The 23,866-nt window shown below is 39.6% G+C and overlaps 1 protein-coding gene across 1 annotated transcript in view; it reads left to right on the top strand.

Annotated features, from left to right (window-relative positions):
* IPCEF1 (interaction protein for cytohesin exchange factors 1) overlaps positions 1 to 23,866 on the top strand; it is a 128,022-nt gene that overhangs the window by 86,821 nt on the left and 17,335 nt on the right. The window contains exons 7-9 of the mRNA XM_015560017.1: positions 5,064 to 5,122; positions 6,641 to 6,729; positions 16,231 to 16,606. Coding sequence (XP_015415503.1) covers positions 5,064 to 5,122; positions 6,641 to 6,729; positions 16,231 to 16,606 — 524 coding nt within the window. The remainder of the gene's footprint in view (positions 1 to 5,063; positions 5,123 to 6,640; positions 6,730 to 16,230; positions 16,607 to 23,866) is intronic.

The raw sequence follows: 23,866 nt of genomic DNA, 5'->3' as shown, positions 1-23,866 counted from the left end.
ACACTCATTTCCCCACCGCAACCCTTCATGTGAGGGCAGAAGAGCTTCTTATTGAGAAACCCAGTGTTAGAAATAACAAGGCAAGGAATTGACAACTGAGTCTTTCAAGCAAGTCTTTTGTTTACTTGGAGAAAGAGACAAGTGGTTTCTTCCCTCTTTCTGATCTTAGCTTTTCCTTCCTGGCTTTCTCAAGTGTCCGAAAAAAATAAGAGCAGACACACAGAAGGAGAAGATTTTTAAACCTTCACTGTCAAAGCTCTTTTTTATTTACATGAGTAACTCTAAATCCTATTGACTAGCTAGCCCTAGGGGTGGAAGGGGTGTGTGGAAAGCTTAATGTCTTGCCTAGCAGTATTTGGAGCCCCAGTTAGCCTGGAGCTGAGCCATCCATTAACCCCAAATGGCCCCCCTCCCCCATCTCCCCTCATAGCCTCCTGCTGTCCCTGGCTTCTCTCAAACAACGTCTTGTATCTCCAGCTTCCTTCCTGTCTACATCCTTCCTGCCCATCCTGTGGCTGGATCTTTCAAAGTGGTTCTGTTCTCTCTGACGAGGGAAGGGTGAGACCGAGTTTACCAGAGAAACAGCTAGCGCTCAGTGTTTTGTTTTCTGTGAATTTCTCTTCCGGCATCACAAAATACATTTGTGAACCAGTACAAAGTTATTAAACCCGTTACAGTTCAGGCAGATTTGCTCTATAAATCACACATCTGTATTATTTTGCTTCTTGCTCACCCTCTTTTCCAGTTTATGTTTATGTTTCTAGTCCTCTTATCTTCAGTTTTTGTGTTTTCCATTTGCAGAATCTGACAGCAAGCAGCGTTGCATGCGTATTAACTACTAGTATAACTGAGACATATACACTCTGCCTGGTTGGCTAAGTCAAAGCCTTTCATAGTTACTGAAGCCAAGATCTTATTGCCAGTCTATGCTGTGAAGATCTGTTAATTTTACTTGAAATTATGTTAACACTTATATTTCCAGCTTACAAGCAAGGTGTAAATTGAAATTTGAATGTAAGGTGTTCTGATCCCATAGTTTGGAATGACCTTTAGAGTGTAAAACTGTCCATGCGGTCACTCATAGACAAATGGCCCATTTTGTCTGTGCCCAAATGTATCATAATTTCTTTGATTTATGATACACTAGAGGCCCAGTGCACAAATTCGTGCATGGGTGGAGTCCCTCAGCCTGGCCGGAGATCGTGGTTGATCTGGACCATCTCACCCAGTCCCAATTAGGGCCGATCAGGGCTGGCCGGCTTGCGGGGGGGACTGCGGGGAGGTTAGCCGGCTGCAGGAGGTTGGCTGTGGGAGTGCACTGACCACCAGGGGGCAGCTCCTGCATTGAGCGTCTGCCCCCTGGTGGTCAGTGGGCATCATAGAGACTGATTGACTGGTTGTTCGGTGGACTGGTCATAATGGTCACATAGGCTTTTATATATGTAGATTGTTAAGTTTTATTATTCTGAAGATGGCTTTTCTAATAGCCATCAATGCAGAATCTCTTGGGGCCTCCGGGCTAACGTCTCCCACAAGGTTGTTCATGTGGTGTTGAAGGGCTTGTTCTGCATTAGCCCCTGAGGAGTCTCTTTTCCTACCGAGGTGGCCTGTTGGAGCCAGTACATCACGTGGCTGCGTGTTTCTCGGGGGGGGGCGGGTGCCGAGATGCTGGGGAAGGAGGGCGTGAGGGCATCTGGAGAGACGGGTTCCGCTTTAGAAGCCCTCCTCTTTGGGAAACGGACTTTCGGGGGTGACATTTCTCTCTGGGACGATGAAGGGAAATGCAGTTAAGGCTAATAGCTATGCTGTGTGCTCTGAAGGGACCCTCGATGTATCAGGACAGGGTGAGCGGTGAAGGGGAATGAAAGAGCTGGTTTCTGAACAGAGGCTGGTGGTAGCTGCCTTTCTCCCACGGTGCTTGCGGGAAGCACGTGCTTTGTTTTCACATCAATTTCTTAGCACTTGTGTTTCTCCAACACACACATTCACGGCAAGTCAACATACAACACACTCCCGGGAACATCTGTCATCTTCTGTGTAAATACCAGTCTTATTGTGCATCCATCTATTTAGCCACAAATAGAAAATTTTCTATTGCCTCAATGTTTTAACTAAAATGTTCTTAGCAAAGGAGGTGCTCTTAGCCAGTGGGTGCTGGAAAGAAAACACTCAAACAAGATTCTGATCAATCACCAGTTTTACACAGCAAGTAACTAACCATGGCAATTACTAGTAAAAGGACATGGCTTTTGGGTAATGGCTGGGAGTAATCCTTTTTTATTGTCAATACTCTTCCATTCTGCTATGTTTCTGTATTTTCTTGTCTTTGCTTGTTTCAGGCATTCTCAATTTAAAACCATTTTTGTCTTGATATGTCAAAATGTGTTGTCTATTTCACTTTTATATACTTTTTGGGGGGATTAGCTTATATAATTATGAAATTATGTATAAACTAAGAATGAGTTTATTTTTGGTATTTTAAAAGTGAATCATTAAATTCATTGTGCTTTGCCTGATCAATGTTTAAAAATGTGCTTTTAAATATTTCTTTTAGTTAGGTGACACATAAAATATATTCTTGTAAAAATCATATAATACAGCCCTAGCTGGTTTGGCTCAGTGGATAGAGTGTCAGCCTGCGGACTGAAGGGTCCCAGGTTTAATTCTGGTCAAGGGCACATGCCTGGGTTACGGGTTCGATTCCCAGTCAAGGGCGTGCAGGGAGCAGCCGATCAATGATTCTCTCTCATCATTGATGTTTCTATTTTTCTTTCCCTCTCCTTTCCTCTCTGAAATCAATAAAAATATAGATAAAAGAATCATATAATACAGAAGTATGCAACATGAAAACCTCCCCATATCCCCAACTTCTCTCCCTGGGATTAGCCACTTTTAACAGTATGCTGTATAGCCTTCCTGCGGCTTTCTTTGCATATCAGTTTGTGGATGTATACAAATACATAGTTTTAAAAGTACATGGAATCAGCCTAAACATGTTTTCACTTTCTCTTTTTCACTTCACAGTATGGTAGGATTTTCCCAAGTCATTACAAGGCTTCCCGCCTGTCCTTTTATTAGCTCCACCATAACACAGTACCGATTGAATCAGTGCCACACTTGATCCATTTTCCTATTGATGGACAATGACATTGTATTATGTTTTATTTTCTTGTTTTTGTCATTTGTGTAATGAAGTTGTGTTTTGTAGGCTAGATATTTATAGTTAGACTCATTGGGCAAAAAGGATGGATATTTAAAATTTGAATGCTATCATTGAATTGCCTGCATTGAATTGGCCACATCCATTTTCATGTTCAACTCAAAAAAGATTACAATGTTTTCTCCTAAATTCTAGAAATCAGAAATATTTAAAAGGTTGCCCATCTAGTGATGAAAAATATTTTCCTGTGTTTGAATGTGCATTACCCAAAAAACAGTTGAAGCTGAGAATGTTCTCCATATGTCTATTAGCCATTTGCATTGTTTAGTAGGATTTCCTGCTTCTTTGTTTTGTTGTTTATTCCGTTGGGTCTTGAACATTTTCCAGTGCCTATGGCACGAGCGGGGCCCAGGTGTTATTCCGGTTTTAAGTGGCCATAAGAGCCACTCATGGTGCTGAAGGGGTTTTCAGAGATGAGGCCGGGACTCACCTTTTCCTCGCAGGCAGTCCTACTTTATTTATTTTTAGCAATCCAATTTATTTTATATTTTCTGTTAAAAAATGCAGCAAGGCCATGGCAGGTGGAGAGCTGGGTAAAGATTCCTAAATGATTGACAGGTGGGAATGTGCAATACTTCTGCCCTTGGTGTGTGGCCTGTAAATTGTTCATGAGGCGTTACAGGTCTCAGGCAAGTGAAAGGGATGCTAGTAAGTGAATCCTGAAGTGCAGAGCATCGTTATTTTGTTGGTATTGGTAGACTTAGGCCACTATTAAAGGCTCTGGTTTCTCAAAAGTAATACACAATATGGAACATTTTTAAAAATACAGAAGACTGGAAAGATGTGGAAAATTAATTGCTTGATGATCACCACCCCCAAATAGTATTTTCCCTTTAAATAGGTTATATAGTTAGGAGCATATGAAATAGACCTTTTATATCTTTTAAAAATTCGGTGTTATAAAATATGTTCCTAGCAAAACCCTTGAGAAAGAATGGCAGTCACCTGAAATTATAAGCCAAGTTTGAGTTCTTTAAGGGTTGTCTAGTTCTATTTTTGTTATTGATGTTTAGTTGGAATTCATGGCCAACAAAATGGTAAATCAATAGAAGAGATGACATGGACAGTTTTTGTTTTACATAACATTATTCAAGGAATTAAAATTTTCCCCAGTTTAGGTATACCTATCTAGCTCTAGCTAGATTTTTTACTGATTAAAATAAAAATTCTGGCTTAAAAATGTATCATCTTTTCTTTATTTTTGTGTGAAATGAACAGACATTTTAAGAATTACAGAGCTAAAACTTCAATGGTAAAGTTACTAAACTTAATAATAAAGATTTTCATCGTTGCTAACAATTTCAAATGTACAATTGCAAAAAATATGTTTGTTCATCTTTTAGAATATGTAATGTTACCCACAGTAGTCCACTGGATAATGGGCCACCTCATTTCTTTTCTTTTCTTGCAAAGAATGCCCTGAGTAGCCCGGCTGGCATGGCTCAGTGGTTGAGCGTTGACCTATGAACCAGGAGGTTATGGTTCGATTCCTGGCCAGAACACATGCCCAGGTTGAGGGCTCAATCCCCAGTGTGGGGTGTGCAGGAGGCAGCCAATCAATGATTCTCTCTTCTCATTGATGTTTCTATCTCTCTATCCCCCTCCCTTCTTCTCTAAAATCAATAAAAAAATATATATATTTTAAAAAGAGTGCCCTAAGTAACGAAAATATTGTGAAACCAGAAGTCTTAGGTTTCAATACCACAAATTTGTGCTGGAAATGTTTAGACTGACTGTAAGATTCTGACAAGTGTATTATAAAGTTTGGCCTAAAACCTTCATTCATGGTCTAGGGAAAAGTGAATCTCTTTGGTCAAATGTTTATTTTCTATTTAAATTGTAGGTGGTTAAACAAGCTTGGATTATCTGTAACCCATCATGAATCCACTACAAAAGACGAAGGTATGTTCTATTTTAAAATTATGAAAATTTAGCAAGAAAATTAGAATAGGTTGAAAAAACCATGTCAAGTTCTATACGTTGCCTTGTCCTAATGAAACATTCGTTGGCATTTAAAATTATCTGAAAACATGCAGAGACAATCGCACCGACTCGCCAGCATGGAATCGAGCTTCCTCTGCTGGCTGTGCGTACTGTTCACACTTCACCCACTCGTTAGCAACTGGAGGCTTCAGTGACATCTCACACAATTGCCAATGCAAATGTTTCATTGCCTCACTTACTGGATTCTTACTCATAGGCATCATCTCATCATGATCTAGACAGGTAACTTTCATCCCACTGTTTCCTTTCGGATATTTTAATATTTCCACCAGATGTGTGCTGAGAGTAATTACCCTAAGTTTGTATTAGGAACCTGAAGGTCAGATTGGGACACAGGCCGAATTTCAGTCTTTCAGCCCAGTCTGTAGCTTTCAGGGTTCACAGCTACAGGCTTCTGATTCTCCTTAATGATGCAAGTGCTCCTTCATATGGAAAAGAAGAGGCGTTAGGTGCCAGGGTCGCAGAGCTGATGCTATTCTGAAATGCTCAAACCACATAAAACTTGGCAATTGGAACTAGAGAATTATATCTTTGGATAACAAAATCAAACAATCTTAATTTAGACATAGAACAGTGGCAACTAGGCTTAAAACAATAGAGAGATGCATTACAATACTGTGAAATCAATGTGCTAACTATCTCCCTGGTCCTATTTCCCAAAAAATAAATGGTTCTAGTTGTAAAGTCAGAGGGAAGGTGGGGAGGGTAGGTGGGTGGGAAGAGAAAAAATAAAGAACTTGTATCCATATATGCATAACCCATGGACATAGACAATAGGGTGGTGACGGCCTGGGGTGGGGTTAGGGGAGGTGGTTAGAAGAGGTCAATGAGGGGAAAGGGGGGCAGATGTAATACTTTCAACAATAAAGATTTAAAAAAATAAAGTACACTGATATGTTGAAAAAAATAACTACATAAAAGCCTCTCCTTATCCTGGTATCTAAGGCCTTCCATGATACGGCCTCAAGGAGCCTTTCAGTTTATTTTTCCACCATCTCTTTTAGGGGCTTCATATAGTTGCACTGATGGCCTGCTACTAACATCACTCTTGGCACCACTGAGGGTTTGCTTATTCTTTCAATTTCAGCTCATTATGGTTCCTGGGATCAGAGTTAATCACTATTGATGTTATGCTCTCTTAATATATGAGGAATTATTTTATTTTGCCTGAGCTACCTATGGGGAGGCCTCTTCCTGTGGGTTGGACGCTCCTTGAGGGCAGAAACCCTGATGTGGCCACTGGTTTTCCCTTCTCCCGTAACCCCCTTGCACCCACTAGCTCACTAGATGAGCACTTTCTGAATTGGGTTGGAATGGCGCTAGCCAGATGGACAGACCTCTGCTCGTGCATTATGGCGTAAGTGATAACCTGTGCCATGACCATGGAAACATTAAGCATTTTCATTTTTGTTATAGAATGCTACAGTGAGAGTGAACAGGATGATCCAGAAATAGCTGTGGAGACAGCACCGCCTCCTATCTCTTCGGAGACTTTGTCCCCCTTGGTATGTACCCACGAAATTAGTCTGCTGTTCATTGATCAAGTGCATGGATGTCGTTCCCTCCAATTGGGTAGAAATGACCTTGACTGATAAATTTTTAGAAAGGCTAAATTAAGATACTTGCCAAAGAACAAGTACAATTCTCAGGGTGCTGATTTTGAGCCTCCTCCATAGCAACCCACTCGTATGACAAACTTGGAGTACTTGTGCGTGACCCACAGATGTGCCATTCTCAGAGGATTCACAGTAATAAAGACGGCTTCTTGGTGATAGGCCAGTGCTTGCATAGACTCATTTTATAACTTTTATTTATACCTTACTTACTCTCAGAGAGAAATGAAAGGGCCCTGCCTAGGTGCATGTGTTACAATGTGAAATTAATGTAAAGGTGATAAAGATAGCAGCATTAAGAGAAAACTAGAGTCAGAAAGATAGCTGGAAGCCAGGAGCGGGTTTAGTGCATTAAATCTTCACATGGAATGATTCTGTATATTCACTAGAGAACAGTCCAGGTTTGAGTCTAAGCTTTGAAAGTATCCAATGTAAGTTCGGGTTATTAATGGATTTTTGTTTTGCCAAGTCCTGGATTTAAGGTGTTGAATATCAACTAGATAACAACCTCTCCTGCTTTACCCTCTGCCAGTGCAGGATTATGGTCACTTTTCTAATTTATTTGGCTAGCAGCCAAACCATAAATAAATATTTACTGAATGAATGTTTTTTAAAAAATATCTATTAAATAGGATTAGCCAAAATTAAACGAGATATAAATAAAATTAAATTTTGAATATGGTAAATTTTGGACCAATTTTTGAACTAGTCTTGCAGTTTATCCTTTCTTCATACATTCATAGCTTTTTGTTAATGTGGTCTTCCTCTTTTGGAATCAGTCTCTGAATTGTGAAAAATCTTTTATTTTATCTATATCAAACTTAATGATATCTCCAGATCTCAGAGCGTCTCCCAGCTCTTAACAATGTTCTTATTTGATTACCCTTTATTGCTCCTAAAGAAGTTGAGGGGGTCTTTAATAGATGTTCCTTGTTGATTTAATAGAGAAACATATGTTTCCATTGAATTTCTCTCTCTCTTTTTACTCCCTTTCTCTTTCTCCTATTTTAACCTGTAACATAAAAAGATTGGTTGGTTCTCCCTCCTTGTCTTCCTGAAATTCCTTCTCTCTCCTACGGTGCCCCATATATGACTCTTGTATGATTTATTTTAGTTCTAAAATACTGTGATTTCCATTTTTTAATGGCAAATTAGTATCATAGATTACTAGAAGCATTGTCAGGTACCCAGGACTTTACTTGGTGAAAGTAAATGCAACCAATTATTGTCTTAGATGAAGGGTCATGACTCAGCTGCATTGTGCCATGACCGTCTCACATGCCATTACGGGGAATGCTGTTTTAAAACAAATAATTGAAAGGGTGCTTATGAGACCAGTAAGTTACATCATTGAAGTGGAAGGATGCTTTAGAATTTGGGGGTCATCACTCATATGTTATTTCTTCAAGTTCTGTGTTGAGCATTTTCTGGAAGGCCACTAAGACTAACATTTTTTCTGAAGAAATATGTTAGAAAATAGATAAATATTGAAGAGCTAGATTTTATTTTTCTTAGAAATAGAATATGTTCCTCTTTCTTGCATATTTCCCAGGCAGATTTTGTTTCTTCTTGTTTCTGAAAAACAGACATGTAAGACACTTGGTTAACATAACATTTAAGCTTTTTATTTAAACAGATGAAATTTTAAAAATCATAGTAACTTTTTCCAGAGTGTGTCTCAAGTTGTTGTTTTGGCTCAATCTCATGCAGTCTTCCACCCACCACCACCATACACACACACTCAGTTCTTGTTTTTTTTTTTTTAAAAAAAATTGGGTAATAAACTTTCATTTTGGAATGATGAACTCAGAAATATAAAATCACATTATCCTGGAAAATTTTCTCAAAAAATTTTAAAATCTTGACCTATAAATTTAGTCTAATATCCAGTCGTTCTAATGGCTGTGGAGGAAAGATGAGCTGTAGGACTTCAGCACTACACGGACTTGGACCTCTGCTTCTAGTGGCTGAATCACAGGGGACATGACAGGGTCTTCAATGAGTGAACAAGAGGTGTTTGTTTATGTTCCTTTTCCTTGAGAAGGCTTCACAGGGTGGGTAGTGGACGAGACATTCATTTATTCACAGAGAAGTTAGAAACGGGAGCTTTTTGACAGGCCTAGTAAAAAATCTCAAAATAGATAGGAGTCTGTAGGTTTCATAGAAGATCATTTGTAGAAATCACTATCCATGATTCCCTGAAATCACAAAAGAGCAAAAAAAGAACCAACTTCGTCCACCTTTAAAACCCAATATTATAAATTACAAAGTGATTTAAGAGCTATAACAACCATTAAAAACCTATACTGCATACCAGGTGGGGCAACAGTTGTTTGTATGGAAAATAATACAATAACTAATACATAATAATACAAGAATAAACTGTGTTTTGCACACTGAAAACTGTAAACCTACTTTTGCTCCACCCTGCATTTTCCCGCTAAACTTAATTTTTAAAAATCATTGCCTGAAAACTTGATCTGTGATTACATGCTTATTAATTCATTTAACAAATATTTGCTGAGAGCTACTGTTCTAAATACTTGGGACACATCGTGAATAAAAAAGACACGCACTCACTTCTTTGTGGACCCAAACTTCCAGTCGAAGGAAACTGATGCTTATTATCTGCTCTGTCAGTAGAAGTAGAGTAGGGTGAGTGAGGGAGGTCAGGAATGCTGGAGGTCAGGTTGTAGCAATGAATAGGAAGCCAGGACTGGCCTGGGTGAGAACTGAGATCTGAACAAAACTCTTGAAAGGTGGTGAGAGTCAGCCTGGTGGATTTTGGGGGAAGGAGTTGTCCAAGCATAGATCTCCTTGGTGCACTGAGGATAATGCAAGGAAGCCAGTGTGGTGGGAGCAGCGTGACAAAGATGAGAGCAGCAGGAAATGAGGATGGATGGGTGGTGGCCATACCATGTACAGCCTGTGCTGTTTGGCGTTATTGAGGGAGGCTTGGGAAAGTTTGAGCAGAGGAGGGAAGTGATCAAGTTCCATGTTGAAAGGACCATTCAGGTTGTTGTGTGGGAGAGACCGTGGGAGGTGGGGCTAAGTATAAAAGCAAAGAAATCTAGTGAGAGACACGGTGGTGATTCAGAGCAGGGCATAGATGAGACATGGAATGGTCAGATTTTGAATGTAGTTAGGTAGACCACCCAACAGGTGATCCACCTGGATCTGACACAGGAGGAAAGGAGAATATAAATGTTGATAATTCCAGCTGCAGGAAGCTCATGCAGATCACTTTTAACATGGCCGTCACATATTTGGCTGCTTTTCACAAGTACAATTCCTTTACTAGTATATCCAAATGATGAAAAAAAAAATCAACGAAGAAGAGCTAAGTAAAAACAAACACTGCACACGGTGGCCCATTGGGCAGTGGCAGAGGAGGAAGTCTCTTAAGCACAGGAAGTGATAAAATCAATTTTAGAAATGAAAATGTAATCCCAGTAGGATAAATCTTGCACAGCTGTTAAAGTTTACTTCATCTGTTGATATGTGGACTATATAAAATAATTCAAATGCTTGCAAGTGAGATAGTTGTAAAAGAATTATCCGTGATTACATAGTTAAGAAAAAGAAAATTGCGTGCTTTCTCTTTAAGATGCAAAAAAGTAACATAAGCTCTATGGTTTGAACATTTAACTGATTTTCAAATTCTTCTAAAATTGGCTCTTACATTTTTGTTTCTTGCTCTAACAGTTCGGCGTCTCAGCCTGCTCTTCTGGCAGTCATTCGCAAGATGTGCTGGCTGTCCCTCACCCTGTCTTCTGTCTTCCATTCCCACTGCCATTCCCCTGTTTGGGACCACGTTAGCTGTTGCCTGGGTTATGGAAATAGCAGGCTATTTTTCTTTCTTGGTCTCTAATCTCTCCTCTTAAAAATCCACATCCAAATGAGTCTTTCTAAAGTGCAGCCCGATAATATGGATTCAGCTCGTGAGGCCTTTCAGGAAGCCCTCACTGTTTATCAAATTAATTCTGGGCTCATTAGATTGATATTTAAGGTATCGGGCTTCCTTTAAACCAGCAGAACTGTCTTGATGCTGATTCCTCCATTGTCATCACCTCAATGAACTGCCGGTTATTTTCCCAAAAACTTTCCAGACTTTTCTGCTCTCGCAGCCTGGAATTACAAAGTTTCTCCACTTGCAGGAACCTCGCACCCCCATCCTAATTCCACCTTCTAAATATCTTTCAAGACAGGTTCAACTGTGACTACCTTCATGAAAGCTTCCTTAGTCCTTTAAGTCAGGATTTTCCTTCCTTCCTTCTGAATCTTTTATACTCCCATAGTGCATTGTTTTATGACACCTTTTCATCTGCCTGTTATTATAGATTTTGTATATCTGTTGTTTTTCTCTAATTATTAAGTTCTGAATATCATAGTCAGTGTCCAGTATCTTTTTCTCTACCCATAACACTTATGACTGCTCCTAACACATACTCAAAACCTGATCAATATTTATTAATAGACTGATAAATGGGTCAGGGGGTGACTATTGTGACTTCATCCCCACTCTCCACAGATTTGTTGCTCTACAAGCATTTCCCTGTGAGAATTGGAAAGTTACTACTTCACACTTTTCTAGTGCTTTCAGATGGCTTTGCGAAGGATGGTTTTAGTTGTCTCGCAAAAACCCTGTACAAGCAAGGAAGCCATGGTCAGAGGAGTAAATATGACTGTCCTAAGTATCATTTGCATGTTTAAACTTACATTTTATTACGAATACTCTTTTATATTATTTCATTTGCTCCTCTCAGTAAATCTGCGTTAGTCAGTCAGGAAGCTTAGGAATGTTTTTGCGTATGGACCACGTACCAGGTACTGTTGCCGATAAGGGAGGCCGAATCGAGATAGTGTCTCTTCCGTTAAGCATCTTGAGTTCTAAGTTGAGGGAGAGGCACAATAAATTTGTGATTCAAACAAAATAATCTCAAGTGTGGATAAATGCTCTGAAGAAGAAAAAAATAGGGCAATGTGCTAGGGAGTGGCCGGGGCTGGGAATAGAGGATATTGCTTTGTATGTGACTGTCAGGGAACAGCCTGCTGAGGAAGTGATATTTGAATTGGGACCAAAATCCTGGGAAGGAGGCAGCCAATGAACAATCCACAGAAAGAGCCTTTCTGGCACAAGAAAGGCCAGAGATTTTCTCAAAGAGCAGGAAGAAGACCGATGTGGCTTGAAAGGAGAAGGGAGGGGAGGTGGCAGCAGATGGTGCCTGAGGGGCTGGTAGGGGTTCCTGTAGGCCTTCTCAGCCATAATGGAGACTTATGGCTATTTTTCTTCTGCTATGGGCAGTTATTAGAAGATTTTTCAGCAGGGGAATATTGTGATTGTTCTGTTTTAGAAATATTCTAGTTATTGTTTAGACTAGAGGATGGACCGGGCAGGCGAGAGGTGAGTGATGGTGGAGATAGGAAGTCAATAGAACAGGACTTGGAGGTAAAATGGCTTTTCGAAGGTCATGGACACTAAGGATTGGATTGAGGAGGGAGTCTTTTGCCACTTCATTGCCCAAGATCATGCAGGTCAGTGACAGAGGTCTTCGGATTTTTATGGTAATGTGACTAGCATATGATAGAAATACTTTTTAGGGCCAATGAGCAATTGACTGGTTTGTTTTTATTGATATAGCTAATGAAAGGGGGAAAAGGCTGTGTATAGTCTTCTTTTTTTTTTTCATTTGGTTTCATTATGTTTAGTCTTAAGTTATTCCTGTATCTTCCATTTTTTATATGATTTGAATAATATTGCTTAAAATTTATATGCTAACTCATTTCTTTCTAGTTACAGGATTTTGGTGGCCATTTAAAACTACTTTCCCCCATGTCGAGCTTGCGTTTTAAAACAATGCAAAGGAAAAGATTTTGGAACTAATCATCATTTGAACTATACTTTGATGAATAAAAGTATCTTATAGAGAAAATGGGGAAAATAATATTGAAATTTTAATTTAATCATATATATATATATAGTCTCGTTATTAACATTAAAATATTTAAAATGTCTTTAGATCTCTCATTAAACAAATAAAATATTTAGCCCTAGCCAGTTTGGCTCAGTGGATAGAATGTTGGCCTGAGGACTGAAGGGTCCCGGGTTCAAGGCCGGTTGAGGGCACTTACCTTGGTTTCAGGCTCCTCCCCGACTCAGGCCCTGGTCAGAGCGCTTGCAGGGGGCAACTAATCGGTGTGTTTTTCTTACATCAGTATCTCTCTCTGTCTTTCTCTCTTCAACTCTCTCTAAAAAGTAATGGAAAAATAACCTCGAGTAAGGATTTTAAAAAAAACAACAAAAAACACAACAAAAAACAAAATGTTTAAATCCCAAATGTTCTCAAATTTGTGAAACCACATCCAATTATTAATATCTAATAAATAAAATCCTAATTTTGTTTGAGATTGTGAGAATGAGCATTTGTACTGCCGTCAGTACCTGTCACCCTTAGAACCGAGGATTAGGATTGATCACCCATAGCAGCTCTGCAGAGAATTTCAGGGTCTCTTCAATCACAGGTTGGACATCCCAGGGCTGTTTTTCTTCCTACAGCTGGCTCTCCAGTCTGCTCTTTGTTGGCATTAGTTTGTGACCAATGTGTCAGGCACAGATGCAACAAATGGGGACGCAAAGATGATTAAAACAGCCTGTTCTCAAGTAACTCACCAACAAAGATGAACAAGTCAATCAGCAATTACAGTATCAGTTGACCAATAAAATGATATTCCACCTGGTGAGACAGAAGTAGGCCCCAAGCACCAGGCAGCGGGACCTGTTTTGCCCTGACGTCCCCAGAGAAAGCTTCCGGGAGGAGCTTGTCCCTGAACTGATTCTAGAAGGATGGGCCCCTGTTAGCCACATGAGGGTGTGACTGTCGGTCACTCCTTTCTACCTTCATTTGATTTGCAGCGGGGAACTTATGAGCATGTTACCCAGATGGTTCACAGACGGCATGGAGCGAACAGGTTTTGGTTTGACATGTAGCTACAGCTATTAGTAGCTACAGAATGGTAGAAATAATGAGCCATGATTTAACACCACACTGTCTATAAAGCACGTTCCCGTGTGGAATCCTCCGTAATGTTGCTGTAGGTTCACTTTGATTTGTACTTTGTCAATCTCTCTTCTAATGAAAACTTCCTCTGACTTAATACACGTAATCTTTTCTCCTCCTCCTCCTCCTCCTCTTCCTCCTCCTTCTTCTTTTTTGGTTTATTCTTTTCTCCATTTTAACATCACATTTATAAATGCTACATGGTGGTAGAGAAAATGGAAAGCATTTGCCCTGAGTTTGAGTAGCACCACAAACAGGAATACCATCCACAGGCATTTCTGATGCTCACTTATCGTGTCTTTCCTTAGTCCTTTAAGCAGACTTTTGAGGTTCATAGAGGCTCGTGGACTGTGCTGCAGCAGGTATGCGCAGTTTTTGGCTCAAATATCCATTCCGCTGTAATCTAATTAGAGAAGTATCAGCAAGGAGCAACAGAAACTGCTGGAGCTTCGTCTCTGCAGAAAAGGAGGCTGAGCATGTGGAAGCCAAGCTTTACCCAAATAGCTCACAGTAGGGGAGTGTGTCAGGACTGGGCCAGAGTAGGTATTTTTGTAATATTTATTTTTTAGGTCCTGCTAATGAGTAAACTATTCCCGGCTTTTATTTGGATAGTTTGGCAAGTTGGCATTACTTTCTGCAGATGATTGGGTTTTTATTTAGTGAATTACAGGTCTTTCTTTGATCTCTTAGAATTTAAATGGTCGGAGTGATTGAAAGCAACTGGTTCCCAAGTTCATTGATGTATTCCCGAATGGAAAGTTTTCATGTCTTCACAAATATATTATTAGAAGATGCATGTGATGAGTCAGTATCTTAACTAGATAATTTAATGTCATGCTACTAAAAAGTGGATCTATTGATTATTTGATGATCCATGTCTAATATGCAGCCAGCCGGGCACATAATGGCCAAATAACAGGCTTTTCCCATCAGAACTCAGAGCTTTGAACTTGCAAAATTCTTGGGATAGTTTTGGTTTGGAAGAAAGTCAACCATTCTGAGTTAGATGCAATGATTCTGAGGTCTCTGAGTAAAGACCTAGTTTACTTTTTGGCTTCTTCCCTCTAACAATTTCTTCCCTTACACTTCCTTGGAGTTTTGAATGTTTAAAATTGATGAGAATTTTCCATAGGATGATATAATGAAACTAAACCATAAAATGCCTCTTCTGTCTTACCTGCCAATGGAGATATAGGGTGATCCATAGACCACTGGTGTTTGGATTTATGGATTTTACCGGTCAATAGAATAAAAAATGGAAGGACAACATATAGTTATGAAATCCTTATTTTGATGACTATAAATAAGAAAAACACTAATATCCACCATCACGATTTTCTAAATATACAGGGCATCCCTCCAAAAATGTTTACACACTTTATAGCTGATAGCTTAGTTGATGTTTCTTTCTTTTCAGATCGAACCCATTGGAATTAATCATTATTCAAAGCGTGTACACATTTCTGGGGACACCCTGTATTTTAACATCAAAATGTAACAAGGATAAGATCTCCGAATAAGTGAAGTGTTTACCAAGAGAGGACAGTTGGTGGTGCTGCATTGATATTTTCTCCATGGACTGGTGAAAATGTCACCAGGGATTGTCATTCAGCCTTCGACTGTATGTTAGGAACTGCTTGCAGGAGACCTACATCCTCAACCCACTTCACAGAGTCTGTGGGGCAGTTTTTGGTTTCTCTGTAATGAATTAGGAACCTGCAAATGTATCCTTGTCTTCTTTGGCAAAAGTCTATTATTGAAGTTTTTAAAGTATTGAAGAGCGAATGAGGTAACATTATTTCACCTAACTATGTAGCTATGAGCTGATACTGGTCATGTGCTAAGGAATATGTGAAAGATACTTGAGGATTGGTCAATATATGTGCTTTGCCCACATTACTGGTCATCATTCAGTTAATATTATTTTGCTGCATCTCTGGCTCCAGTTTTTGCTTTCATTTCTTAATCACATTTCTCAAGATTTTTTGCTCATTTTAGTGATAGATTGCAATCTCCTTTTTGCTCAAAGAGTCCTTCAGTATTCCAAAGAATTCCCCAAAGAGGCCTGTTAAGTTTCTGGAGAACATTGAAGAATAAGGTAAATCATGATATGGAAATTTTTTCAAATCCTTGAACAGTGAATTTAAAATGGTATAAACCAGTTTTTAGAAAACGGCACCATAATGCCTGCCATATGGATATAAATATCACACACATTATTTTGACTATTGGCCACTTTTGAAACAATGGATTACCTTCATTGAATATTAAAAGTAGAAAATGCGTATATAATCACGACTTACTATTTTTTTTCAATTTTGTGTGTGCACAACAGGCAGCAGAGCAGGCATCTTCATCTTCATCTTCATCCAAACTGAGTGAAACACCGGGCTCTTTCTCTTCCCTGGAAAATACCGTAAAGGCAGCCAGCACTTTGCCCGCCTCCTGCTCGAAAGAAAGACAGTGCTTGACCAACATTGACAGTTCCTCTGCTGCTGAAGATGTGGGACCGTCTATAGCAATTGCTGTGGAGATCCACCAACCGGGACCCTCAGAGGCAGACGGTCACCAGGCCCTGGAGAAAAGCGTGGCCACGTCAGAAAGCGGGGCTTTGAACTCTTTATCTGGTGGTGACACGTCTTCATTGAGTAGCAACCTAGACCATCTGACTGTCCCAGACAAGCCTACGGGATCAAAGATGATAGACAGAGGTAAACTAATAAATTGTTTCTTTTTCCTTAGGGAATGAGTATTTGGGTGTGGATGCAGAACTCTAACGTTAATTTGTTAAAAGAGTGTTTAAAGTCATGAATGATGATGATGCAGTCATTTAGCTGCCTTGTGGGTTAAGCGAAGGGGTTATTTCTTTAGAGGAGTTTGCATGTAGAAAACCCCAGCTTCCAGGCCATTCATTATTCTCTATAAGTGTCACTAACCAAATGCTTACAGTCGACTAGAGACATGTGATCATAAAATAATATGTTTTTCGCCAATCTGAGGAAAAGCTTGACTCTTTTTTTGGTCCCATGTTCTATCTCTTAAGCTTGTAGGAAATAGATCAGGGTTTTGTAGACTGATATTTATAACATTACTTCCTTGTTTCCACACAAACTTAGAGCAACTACCTTCCCTGGACCACGGCCACAGACAAAGTTTGGGCTAGCTGGAAGGTTCCTGAAGGTGCCCATGTGGTTAGCAGGAAGACAGAGAATTTGCATACATTTTGGAGGGCAGCACTAGAACTTTTAAACACTCAGGGGAGCACAGTTTATGCTTTTGAAAACAAAATTTAAGTCTTAGCAAAGGAAAGCTCTAATGGAATGTAGAAATGAATAATGTGCATCTCTTAATGCTCTGTGATAGTAGGTTCTTACATTTTATTCAGTCTAACTTTTTACTATTATGTTCAATTATGGTGTGTCTTTTCTGATGGTTTCATGCCTTATTCATTCTGGTGGAAAACAAGCTTACCTGATATAAGATATTGAGCAATGATGCAGTGATGATTTTGGTTTTTATTTTTTAAAAATATATTGGTATTGATTTCAGAGGGGAAGAGAAAGGGAGAGAGATAGAAACATCAATGATGAGAGAGAATCATTGATTGGCTGCCTCCTGCACGCCCCACACTGGGGATTGCGCCCTCAACCCGGGCATGTGCCCTGACTGGGAATTGAACTATGACCTCGACGCTCAACCACTGAGCCACACTGGCTGGGCTGGTTTGTATTTTTTTAATGTGCTGTTGAGAGAAAATTGACTGGCTACATCCCCATGGTTCTTAGAGTGGCCTGATGGCATAGGTGACTGTTCTGCCCCCTCTCCTAGCCTAATCAGGGAAAGTTTTTTTTTAAGTTCACAGGTTGTTGTATTCTATTAATTTAGTATTTGCTCTCAGAGAAGTAAGGTCAAGGATTGCAACTGCAGAGCCAGTTGTGTGTGTTTTGTGTGCATATGTGCATTGTTCTAAAGAACGTGAATTGTAATACTCGGGTTGGGACCGCATTCTTCAGTCACCACAATTGTCACCACTTCCTGTGATGTTTCACACAGTTGACTTACCTGCCTGGCCTCTAATGACATTTTCAATTGTCACCCCTAGTTTAGGCCAACGGTCTACTTTACATTAAAAAAAAGTGGAGCGCATGAAGTTATTGGCAAAATAACTTACTTCTAAGGGTGAATGAGGTAGGAAAGGAAGAGAATAAAAGTGATGCCATTGAGGGATGGAGAGGGGCCGAGTTTGGACGGCAAGGAAGGAAAAACGTAGACTCACACTGTCCTCGGGTTTGCAAGGTGCTGTCATGTAGAAGAATATGGGCTTCATTTGTTTCTCCTCGGAAGGACACAACTGAGGTCAGCAGTGCAAGTAAAAGGAGGTTGTTTTAGGTTCAGCCTAAGAAACTTCTTTTTAACACTGAGAAAGTTCAAAATTGAATGTGCTCTTCAGAATGTAATGCATTCCTCGCCCCTGAAAGTGTTTTCTCATTCTGAGACAACCACTTTCACTGACCGTAAGTTGCTATTGTTCATTGTATTTGGTTTTACAAAGATATACTGAAGAGAGAATTTAAGTATCTCCAACTCAATGGCCTCTAACTTGATACTTAGAAGATCATTCCAGATATAGGAGTGGAGAGACTAAAGAAAATAATAAAATGTGCCACATCTATTCTTTTCTGCCGAAAACTTACTTTAATCATTGAACCTTAGGTAGAACTAAAAACCTGCATACACACACACACACACACACACACACACACACACACACACCACATATACACACACAGAACCCCAGAATGAGAATGGTTTCAAAAGCAAAATAGATAATAAAATTTCATTTGCATTCTTTCCCAATAGATAACCCTGCAGATTGAGTTGACTTTAGGGTGAATAACATGAGAGTCATGGGAAGACGCGTGAAGCTCTTACCCATGTCTAAATGTCACTCTTGGGATGCATGTGCCACAGAGCCTGGCTGGGCACGAACAACTCTTTTATTTGAAGAAAAGGAAGAAGCCTTGTATTTCTAAATGTTGAGTTAAGTGCTGAGTGACCAACAAAGTCTGTGTGCTTCCTCAAACCACTTGACATGAAAGTGCTCCTGCCAGGAGAAAGGAAGAGGAAATAAAAGTATTCTCCTCTCACTGATTTGTTGGCAGATGCCATATGCTACAACATTTTTGCTGATGATTTTTTTTCCTGCTCCTGGGGGTTTGGTTAAATTCCCAGAAGAGCTAAACTACATAGAGTCATTGCTATGGAAACAGCAACCCTGTCTTTGCTTGTGCTTCCGATGACCTGCTATTGAGTAATCAGATTGTGTATTTTGCATGTTTTTAAACATGTGTGTGTTTGTGTGTTGGAGAAGGTAGCTTTTCATTTTTGTGACTTTTAAAAATTATGTTTTATCTGCCAGTTAAAAAAATACACAAAAGCCCTGAAATTCCTGTGTCTGAAATATTGTTCAGGATATTTTCATGACAGGGATTGAAGTTTCAATGTCCTCCAGAATAGGAGTTGGGATTTAAAATTAAGCCCCAGTCTCAAGATGCATTTGTGGAAGTAAGAGGCTTTTATCCTAGAAAATAAAAAAGATTCTTAAAGGTTAATAACTGAGTCCTGAAACAAGCAGACAGCATGTATTATAGCCTTCTTTTTATTTAGACAACGAGAGAAATATTTTGCAGTTGGTATGCAATTAAAATTGCGGTTGCTAGAATTCTATGCTGAACTTAAATATCCTCTTAGACATTTCTCCCCTGCTGTGCAAGCTATTAAACATGCACAATGCTAATTGCATCCTATTGCCTGTCCACATTGGGAGCTGCAGAGCTCCAGAGGTGTCCGGATTCTTCCTCGAGTCTTTCTACAAAGCCAAGGGGCAAAGAGGCGATGGGGTTAATGGAATGCTCATCTCAGCTCAGTTTTACTCTGTGCTGTATCTTTCCTTAGGGAGAGGCCATTTAGCCCCTGACTTATGCCTGTGTGATGATGACTCGCGTTGTTGTCTCTATTTATGTTGTGTTAACAACATGGAAGCAATTTCATTATACTTACTGCATGAATTGAGTGACCATACCCTGGATGCTGAAAGCTAATAACCACTAATGAGACTAACACCCAATTTATGCAAATATATTTTCAAGTACAAGTACAGCCAGAATTAATCTGGGAATCATGTTGAATAAAAAGCAGTTTTAATGAAAAGACAAGCACACTGGAGCATGTATGACATCCCAAGAAAGTGGCATAAATAAGCCAGATATTAGAATTTTGCAAGTTTTTTTTTTTTTTTTTTTTTTTTTTTTTTTTTTTTTTTTTTTTTACAGTTTGAATGTGAACAGTATAGAGGACACGTTATTTTAACCAGCTACTTCAGATGTTGCTGTAGGAATTTTGTGGCATGTCTGTTTAGGAAGTAAGAAGATAATAAGAAGAAAATGTTGAATACTGAACTCCATTCAAGTTAGCATTATTTTTATTACTTATCTGAGTACCTTACATCTATTCAGGTACTTTGTGTTAAAGGGAATACAAAGATGAGCAAGATACAATTGCTGGTATAAAACATTCTAACATCTAATAGGGGGAGTGGGAGGAATAAGACACATTTAACTAAAGAAAGCAGAGGAAAATAGGTGTCACAGAGAGATACGAAGTACTTGAGAGATTTAAAAGAGAGCAGGGACTCAAAGTATAGACTGTGACATCTAAGTGGGAGGTTCTGTGCATAGAGATAAAAGACATGGGAAAGAGAGATGGAAAAGAAACTTAGATGATGTAGAATACTGGGCTAGTTGTTAGTTTATTTCAGTAAGTAATGGATGACCGTTCTAACCAGGTTAATCTAGTGATTAAATTATACTTTATAAAAAACTAGAGGCCCGGTGCACGACATTCATGCAATGGGGAAAGGGGGGTCCCTCAGCCCGGCCTGCACCCTCCTGCAGTCCGGGACCCCTTGGGGGATGTCTGCCTGCCAGCTTAGGGCTGATGCCCCCAGGGATTGGGCCTAAGCTGGCAGCCTGACATCCCTCTCGCAGTCTGGGGCTCTCATAGTCCGGGACCCCTTGCTCTTTACTACCTGCCTGCAGCGGTGGCGGGAGATGCTGAGCTCACCAGCCCTGGGGCTTCTGGCTGAGCAGCGCTCCCCCTATGGGAGCGCACTGACCATCAGGGGGCAGCTCCTGCGTTGAGTGTCTGCCCTCTGATGTCAGTGCGTGTCATAGCCACCGGTTGTTCCGCTGTTCGGTTGATTTGCATATTAGGGTTTTATTATATGGGATTAGGTCAACTTTAGAAAATGGAGTAGAAGAGAATAAGAGGAGACTTACTCTCTTAGCTTCTGTAATAGCTGAGGTGGCTATGGAAATAGAGGAAGCAAAGGTGAGCCAAGAGGAGTTCTATAGCATGCCTATCAAGGTGAAGACTAAGCTTGGTCTTGTGTCTCTATTACTTAATGTAGTCTCTAGAAAATTTCCTAGTGATCCTGTTTTTTGAACTATGCTCTGAAAATGGGAATACATATTTACTATTGGGAAAATCTTGGCTCTATAATTGTTGACCTCAATGGCCTTGGTCTCAGGCACAGGTGACCCACCTCTTGCTTTCTCAGCTCCACGAATGCCTTTGTGAGATTCTCCCTGGGTAAGAGGAATTCGTTTATTTTCATTGCTTTATAGTACTCAGTTGTTTTCATATACCACAAGCAATTGATCTACTGTTACTGAACATTTTATTTTTTCAGCTTTGGGCTGTTATAATAAATGCTGATATGAACATTCTTTTAAAAAAAATTAATAGAGCCCTAGCCAGTTTGGCTCAGTGGATAGAGTGTTGGCCTGTGGATTGAAGGGTCCTGGGTTCGATTCTGGTCAAGGGCACAGGCCCGGGTTGCAGGTTCCATCTCCAGTAGGGGACGTGCAGGAGGCAGCAATCAATGATTTTCTCTCATCATTGGTGTTTCTATCTCTCTCTCCCTCTCCCTTTCTCTCTGAAATCAATAAATTTTTTTAAAAATAATTTTAAAAAATCAATAGACATCTTTTTGAGCAGTTTTAGAGTCACAGAAAAATAGAACAGGAAGCACAGGGAATTTCCATATAATCCCTCTTCTTCTACACACAAGTGCCTCTATTATTAGTATCTTGCATTGGTGTGGTTTACCTGATACAACGAACAACTAATATTGACAAATTTTTATGAACTGAAGTCCATGTTTTCATTTGGGCTCATTCTTTGTTCTGTACAGTTTTATGGGTTTTGACAAGTACATAATGCCATATGTCCACCATTAATCACAACATTATAAATAATAGTTTCAGTGTCATCAAAATCTGTGCTCCACTTCACCCTGTCTTCCACCCCTTTCCCAGGCCCCAGACAACCACTGATCTTTTTACTCTTTAATTTTACCTTGTTCCAGACTGTAATATAGTTGGAATCATACAGTAGGTATGGTCTTCAGATTGCCTTCTTTCCATTATGCATTTTAATGTCCTCCATGCATTTTTGTGGGTTAAAAAGCTCATTGCTTTTTATGGCTGAATAATATTCCATTGTATGGATGTACCACAGTTTGTTATCCATTCATTTATTGAAGGATATCTTAGTTGCTTCTAAGTTTTTGAAATTACAAATAAGGCTACTATAACATTGTGTACAGATTTCAGTGTGGGATAGAAAAATTTCAACTCACTTGGGTAAATGCCTAGGAGTGCAATCATTTGGAGTGTATGATAAGGCTATGTTGAGTTTTGTAAGAAATGCCAAATTGGCCATACCATTTTGCATTCCCATCCGCAAGGAATGAGAGTGTCTGTTGCTTTATATCCTCACCAGCATTTGGTGTTGTCAGTATTTTGGAATTGTGCCATGCTAGCAGGTGGGTTATGGTATCTCTTTGTTTTAATTTATAATTCTCTAATGATATAAAATGTTGAGCGTCCTTTCCTATGCTTATTTGCTCTCTGTATATCTTATTTGGTGAGATATCTGCTGAAATCTTTTACTCACTTTTAATTTGTTGTTTTTTTTTCTTCTCATTGTTGAATTCTTTGTATATTTTAAATACAAGACCTTTTATATGTGGTAGCAAATAATTCCTCCCAGTCTATGGCTTGTCTTTTCATTCTCTGAGTGAGAATTCTTATTCATATATCCCAGTCTACTTATGCCTGCTATCATCTCATTCCATATGCACGCATCATTTTTCTAGTATCATTTATGTAAAATCCATCTTTCTCCAAGATCTCCACATGAGTCCCCAATGCCATCTTTGTTGTAAATCCAGTGCTGTTGCTTCTTAGACTTCTGTCATTCATCAGTCTATTTTTTCCTACCCTGACTCATACCCTTTTAGAAAAAGAGTCTTAATGGCTGATAGGGCAAGTCTTTCTAACTTGGTCTTTCTAAAGAGTGTTTGGGATATTCTTGGCCATTTTAACCTCCATATACATTTCTTGCCTTGGGTTGGCCATGCAGTACAATGCTGATAGAAATGGTGGTTACAGGCATTTTTGTCGGGTGCCTGATCTCCAAGGAAAACTTTTACTCTTTCTCCACTACAACAAACTTAAAAGTAGGTACTTTTATATATATTACTATTTTATTATTTTATTGATTTTTTACAGAGAGGAAGGGAGAGAGATAGAGAGTTAGAAACATCGATGAGAGAGAAACATCGATCAACTGCCTCCTGCACACCCCCCACCAGGGATATGCCCACAGCCAAGGCACATGCCCTTGACCAGAATCAAACCTGGGACCTTTCAATCTGTAGGGCGATGCTCTATCCACTGAGCCAAACCGGGTAGACTCCAGTAATTTTTAGAGAGAGGAAGGAATAGAGAGAGGGGGAGAAATATTGATGTGAAGTGAAACATTGATCAGTTGCCTCCTGAATGCACCTGTACTGAGGATCCAACCCACAACCTGGGTATGTGCCCTGACAAGGAATCAAACCTGAG

This window comes from Myotis davidii, unplaced genomic scaffold (assembly GCF_000327345.1).
Source record: "Myotis davidii unplaced genomic scaffold, ASM32734v1 scaffold1494, whole genome shotgun sequence".
In the NCBI taxonomy this organism is placed as follows: domain Eukaryota; kingdom Metazoa; phylum Chordata; class Mammalia; order Chiroptera; family Vespertilionidae; genus Myotis; species Myotis davidii.
The sequence above is the reverse complement of the archived record's forward strand: the minus strand, read 5'-3'. Positions and strand labels throughout refer to the sequence as shown.